The 6,804-nt window shown below is 43.3% G+C and overlaps 1 protein-coding gene across 1 annotated transcript in view; it reads right to left on the reverse strand.

Moving 5' to 3' along the window:
* Positions 1–914, reverse strand: part of dnah9l (dynein, axonemal, heavy polypeptide 9 like) — a 45,877-nt gene extending 44,963 nt beyond the window's left edge. The window contains exons 1-2 of the mRNA XM_047813720.1: positions 788–914; positions 119–361 (exon numbers count right to left, since the gene is read on the reverse strand). Coding sequence (XP_047669676.1) covers positions 119–358 — 240 coding nt within the window. The 5' untranslated portion in view covers positions 359–361; positions 788–914. The remainder of the gene's footprint in view (positions 1–118; positions 362–787) is intronic.
* Between the last annotated feature and the right edge of the window lie 5,890 nt (positions 915–6,804).

Raw genomic sequence — 6,804 nt, forward strand, 5'->3', positions numbered from 1 at the left:
CAGATTGACCCGAGGTCTGCAGAAGGGTTTAAAGACGTTAAGTAAAATTACTGCTGATTCTAAAGCACACTGAAAACACAGTTATTATATAAAATGTGTGATGTTATTAATCACACACCTCGACCATGAGCAGCCTCTCACTGATAAGGTCAATGCGCTGGAAGACGATCTGCGAGGGAAAATCCCAGGGTTTAACAGGAAGTCCCAGCTGAGTGTAAGGACCCGTCGGACTCAGTCGGTCTCTGTACTGCTGGAAAGTCTGCTTAAATGATTTAAAACCCTGCAGCGCTCTCTGCACACGCTCTACACCCTCCTCCAGCTCCATCTTAAAAAGCTCCTCTGGGATCAGATACACCATGGCCTGTGCACACACACACACACACACACACACACACACACACACATTGCAGAATAACAGCTGTGTACTGTGCACACATGTCCAATGAGCTTTCACTCTCTAATGCAGAAAACAGGAAGATGGAGTTACAGTCGTTACTGCAGTGACTATTCTTTACCCTCTCTCTCACACACACACACACACACACACACACACACACACACACACACACACACACACACACACACACACATCGCAGAATAACCAATGTCCAATGAGCTTTCACTCTCTAATGCAGAAAACAGGAAGAGATTTCATAATGCTGAAATCTTGTACCATTAAAAATGGAGTTACAGTCACTACTGCAGTGACTATTCTTTACCCTCTCACACACACACACACACACACACACACACACACACACACACACACACACACACACACACACACCTTGTCGATGAGCAGGTTGCAGAACTCAATAAGGAGTGTGACGATGCGTGGTGGGAAGCAGTAAAAGCGAGAGTGTGTCCAGATGAGCGCCAGCGTGTGAAAGACAGCAGGGAAAAGAGGCTCCAGTTTGGTGAAGCTTCGCTCCTCAAATGCCACAATGAGCTTTCGCAGGGGCTTCAGGTGTAGGTCAACATCCTCGGCCTCCACCACCGCTGACACACAGAGGCAATAAAAAGAGCAGTTACACTGCAGTTACACTACAGTTACACAACAGTTACACTACAGTTACACTACAGTTACACAACAGTAAACACAACAGTTACACTACAGTTACACTACAGTAAACACAACAGTTACACTACAGTTACACTACAGTAAACACAACAGTTACACTACAGTTACACTACAGTTACACAACAGTTACACTACAGTTACACAACAGTTACACAACAGTTACACTACAGTTACACTACAGTAAACACAACAGTTACACTACAGTTACACTACAGTTACACTACAGTAAACACAACAGTTACACTACAGTTACACAACAGTTACACAACAGTAAACACAACAGTTACACTACAGTTACACTACAGTTACACAACAGTTACACTACAGTTACACAACAGTTACACTACAGTAAACACAACAGTTACACTACAGTTACACTACAGTTACACTACAGTTACACTACAGTAAACACAACAGTTACACTACAGTTACACAACAGTTACACAACAGTAAACACAACAGTTACACTACAGTTACACTACAGTTACACTACAGTTACACAACAGTTACACTACAGTAAACACAACAGTTACACTACAGTTACACTACAGTAAACACAACAGTTACACAAAAGATACACTACAGTTACACAACAGTTACACTACAGTTACACTGCAGTTACACTACAGTTACACAACAGTAAACACAACAGTTACACTACAGTTACACTACAGTAAACACAACAGTTACACAACAGTTACACTACAGTTACACTGCAGTTACACTACAGTTACACAACAGTAAACACAACAGTTACACTACAGTTACACTGCAGTTACACTACAGTTACACAACAGTAAACACAACAGTTACACTACAGTTACACTACAGTAAACACAACAGTTACACAACAGTTACACTACAGTTACACAACAGTTACACTACAGTTACACTACAGTAAACACAACAGTTACACTACAGTTACACAACAGTTACACTACAGTTACACTACAGTAAACACAACAGTTACACTACAGTTACACTACAGTAAACACAACAGTTACACTACAGTAAACACAACAGTTACACAACAGTTACACTACAGTTACACAACAGTTACACAACAGTTACACTACAGTTACACAACAGTTACACTACAGTTACACAACAGTTACACTACAGTTACACTACAGTTACACAACAGTTACACTACAGTTACACAACAGTTACACTACAGTTACACTACAGTTACACAACAGTTACACTACAGTTACACTACAGTTACACAACAGTTACACTACAGTTACACAACAGTTACACTACAGTTACACTACAGTTACACAACAGTTACACTACAGTTACACTACAGTTACACAACAGTTACACTACAGTTACACTACAGTTACACAACAGTTACACTACAGTTACACTACAGTTACACAACAGTTACACTACAGTTACACAACAGTTACACTACAGTTACACTAAAGTTACACAACAGTTACACTACAGTTACACTACAGTTACACTACAGTAAACACAACAGTTACACTACAGTTACACTACAGTTACACAACAGTTACACAACAGTTACACTACAGTTACACAACAGTTACACTACAGTTACACTAGTTAATGTTTAGCAATGTTTGTAAAAGATGGAAATAAATTTAAAACATACCGTAGTTTACTTTTTGAATGATGTCATGAAAAGAGGTGTAATAACTGCTGTTGGTTCTTTGTAGGATCTCAAGGACTTGGTTAACTTTGGGATTTTGCAGCTGCACTCATACAAACACACACACACACACACACACACACACACACACACACACACACACACACACACACACACACAAACACACACACATACATACAAACACACACACACACACACACACACACACACACACACACACACACACACACACACATACATACAAACACACACACACACACACTAGAACCATTTAAAAAATCCTGGAGAAAAAGTCAGAACACTTGAATGCTAATTTTTTTGTCCTTGTTACCTGTCTCTGGATTCCTTGCAGATTTTCTTTTTGATGAGCCCAGAACTGCAGCTCCGCTGTGGGGCCCACATGGTCTCCCTGACGGAGGAGCTGGGAAGAGTCTCGCTGCAGCACAGAGCCTATTTGCTGACTCCACTCTATCACCATGGTCTCAATGGCATACAGCAAAGCCCGGTCTATCAGACACAAATCAGAGCTACACACACACACACACACACACACACACACACACACACACACACACACACACACACACACACACACACACACACACACACACACACACACACATATTCTTCTTGCACCACAGCAAATTTGCCACAGGTTACTGTTTCTTTATTAATTAAAAAACATCGTACGTACATCCTACATTTTACCCATTTATATCAGAACTTCTCGGGTCACGGGGAGCCTGTGCCTATCTCAGGCGTCATCGGGCATCGAGGCAGGATACACCCTTGACGGAGTGCCAACCCATCACAGGGCACACACACACACACTCTCATTCACTCACACACTCTCCCACTACGGACAATTTTCCAGAGATGCCAATCAACCTACCATGCATGTCTTTGGACCGGGGGAGGAAACCTGAGTACCCGGAGGAAACCCCCGAGGCACGGGGAGAACATGCAAACTCCACACACACAAGGCGGAGGTGTGAGGCAAACGTGCTAACCACTAAGCCACCGTGCCCCCTGTTCCCTCATCAGTCTCTCTCTTATTTCTGTCTCTTGAACTTAATAAGACTAAAAAAAATAAAGCAGCTTGTCGTGTTACCAAGAAACAGTAATAAATTTGGAATTTCTGACTTTCCAGTGCAGATCTCTGGCTCCGTATCAGTGTAATTTCCGACCTCAGGACTTTCATCCAACTAATATCAGCTCGGTGCTTTCGTTCTAATGACATCGGGAGAATTGTGATACACACAAACCTGAGCTGCTGCTCATCTCTCCTGTCCACACTCAGAGGCAGAGGAAGCAGCGTTCGCCCCTGAGCACGACCTTGCAGTGTGACTGCTCGGCTGCGCAGCTGCTCCAGATGCTTGCGTATGTCCTGGCCCAACACTCGAGGCCAGCCTGTCTGATTTAAAGGGTTTGCCAGGACTAAAAGAAGAACCTTCACACACACACACACACACACACACACACACACACACACACACACACACACACACACACACACACACACACACACACACACACACCAATGCCAAAATCATGTGAAGCCAGGTTTGAAACTTAACCACATCCAAATACACAAACAACTGTACAAGACGTTCCATAATCCAATGCCATTACTACTACTAATTTGTAAGTGTATAAGAAATAAGATAATAATAATAATAATAATAATAATAATAATAATAATAATAATAATAATAAGGAGAAGATACATATTAGAGGCAGTTATAATTAAGTTATTGGAGGATATTTATACGTATTATTTCAAGAAAGAGAGATGCAAACAGAATTCCGCTGTACTTCCATAATAATAAGTGCATTTTATTTTATTCATTTATTTTAAAGACCCCGTCTGAGGAAATGTACCTGGCCGACGAGGACGGGCGCGTGGTCCAGGGGTTGTGCCGGGACTTCGCCGAGCCACAGCTGGGAACGGAAGGAGCTTCTGGGAAGAACGCCACGTCCGGGTTTCTTTAGCAAGCACAGCAGCTTGGTCTTCCATGGAGATGAGCTCTTTTGGGGCGAGAACATAGGCGTAGTGCTTTCAGATGTGAAAGCACCGGAAATAAGCAGCGACTTATTTCAGCACGGAGAGTGTATGTCAGCATCCGGGACATGAACATCTGGGTATGATTTTACAGAAATAATCAGAGGGTCTGTTTTGACCTTAAAGCAAAGTGAGGGTTTTTGTGCATGATCTATTACATCAATATAGTACATAGTGTACTATATTATGGCCTTCAAAGCTGCTTCCAGCACACAGAGAAGACAGAACCCAAACTGTCGATCTTCTCTATATACCACCAACTTCATAAGGTGTGACATAAAAGTGCTTTAAGCCTACGCAGCGTACTGTGTGCACTACATATTTAACTATGTATTTATTGCTCTCACCTGTTCGTCTCCTACATGCAGCGTCCCTCCAGGCCCAGTGAACAAAATGAGACGATCGCCCAAGCCGTGATCTAGAAAGTCGAGCAATGCCTTCTGGTTCTCTTCTGCTCCGATGAAGCGGTTCCACTTGTCCGTCTTCAGCCGCAGAGCCGTGAAAACCTGCTCCCTCACGAAGTCCACTCGTTCATCAGAGAGAGCGCTGACTTTCAGCTGCCCGGACGGTACGCGAACACCTCCCTCCGTCATGCTGAGAGAAAGGAAAAGAAGTACGCAAAGATTAAATGCTTCTTAGAAGGAGCTTTGTAAACAATATACTTATGTACAGACGCTGTCCTGCAGTTTGTGTTAAGGGCGAGCGTGTGCGTGCTCACTGAGTGGAAATCGAACCCCTGGCGAAGGGTCAGGTCACCACGGTGACGGACGACAGACGGGCTTTGTGTGTCTGCTTGTGTGTGTTTGTGTCACTCAGGTGTACCGTACATCTGCTGCCAATGAAACCTGAGCATCCTAAGTATCATATAAGCACCACACACAGCGACTCGTCTCTCCCCATACATCATTAAACAAAATCGAATCCCCAACCTCCAGGGTTGGGGGTTCGATTCCTGCCTCCGCATTGTGTGTGTGGAGTTTGCATGTTCTCCCCGTGCCTCGGGGGTTTCCTCCGGGTACTCAGGTTTCCTCCCCCGGTCCAAAGACATGCATGGTAGGTTGATTGGCATCTCTGGAAAATTGTCCGTAGTGTGTGTGTGTGTGTGTGTGTGAGTGAATGAGAGTGTGTGTGTGCCCTGTGATGGGTTGGCACTCCGTCCAGGGTGTATCCTGCCCCGATGCCCGATGACGCCTGAGATAGGCACAGGCTCCCCGTGACCCGAGACGTTCAGATAGGCGGTAGAAAATGAATGAATGAATGAATGAATGAATGTTTACAGACTCTGGCCCTATTCAGACATTATGAAATATACATGAGGTCCTGGGCTGCTGATTGCTGCTACCTAGGGAAGCATTTTGAGGAAGAGATGAGACGAAAGAAAATAAAACCAAAAGCGGATGAAATATCAACATAAAGTGTTTACTATAAAGGACTTTTAGTTTGGATGAACAATGACTAGTTGCTTCTTTACCATTTCTGTAAATATTGAGAGGAGAATCGTGTGAATGAATTTTACAAAGGTAAAGTAAGAAAGGAACCCGTAAGGAGCTAACGGGATTACTGATACGATATTAAAGCCGTATATATTGTGTGTGTTAATTCACTTTTACCTCGTAAACAAAAACCCTTAAACGTTCGACATCAAGCAAACACTCATAATGTGACAGAGCGCGTGCCTTCGCTTACATTAGCCTGTAGCTAAACAAATAAAGTTAACCTTTTTTACCTGGATACATTAAACTAATAAACACGTGGCTACGTGTCGGCTCTTTAACGTGAACAATGGAATGAGTCGACTCGCATATCTGAGGATCTGTTTGTTAAGTAGATCAAGATTTAAATAATTTGGACTTGACATGGGATGGATGGATGGATGGATGGATGGATGGATGGATGGATGGATGGATGGATGGATGGATGGATGGATGGATAGATAGATAGATAGATAGATAGATAGATAGATAGCTCGATAGATCGCTCCCCTCTCGCTCCCTCGCTGGCTCGCTCGCTCGCTCGCTTCGC

Source organism: Tachysurus fulvidraco, chromosome 5, assembly GCF_022655615.1.
Source record: "Tachysurus fulvidraco isolate hzauxx_2018 chromosome 5, HZAU_PFXX_2.0, whole genome shotgun sequence".
Lineage (NCBI taxonomy): Eukaryota > Metazoa > Chordata > Actinopteri > Siluriformes > Bagridae > Tachysurus > Tachysurus fulvidraco.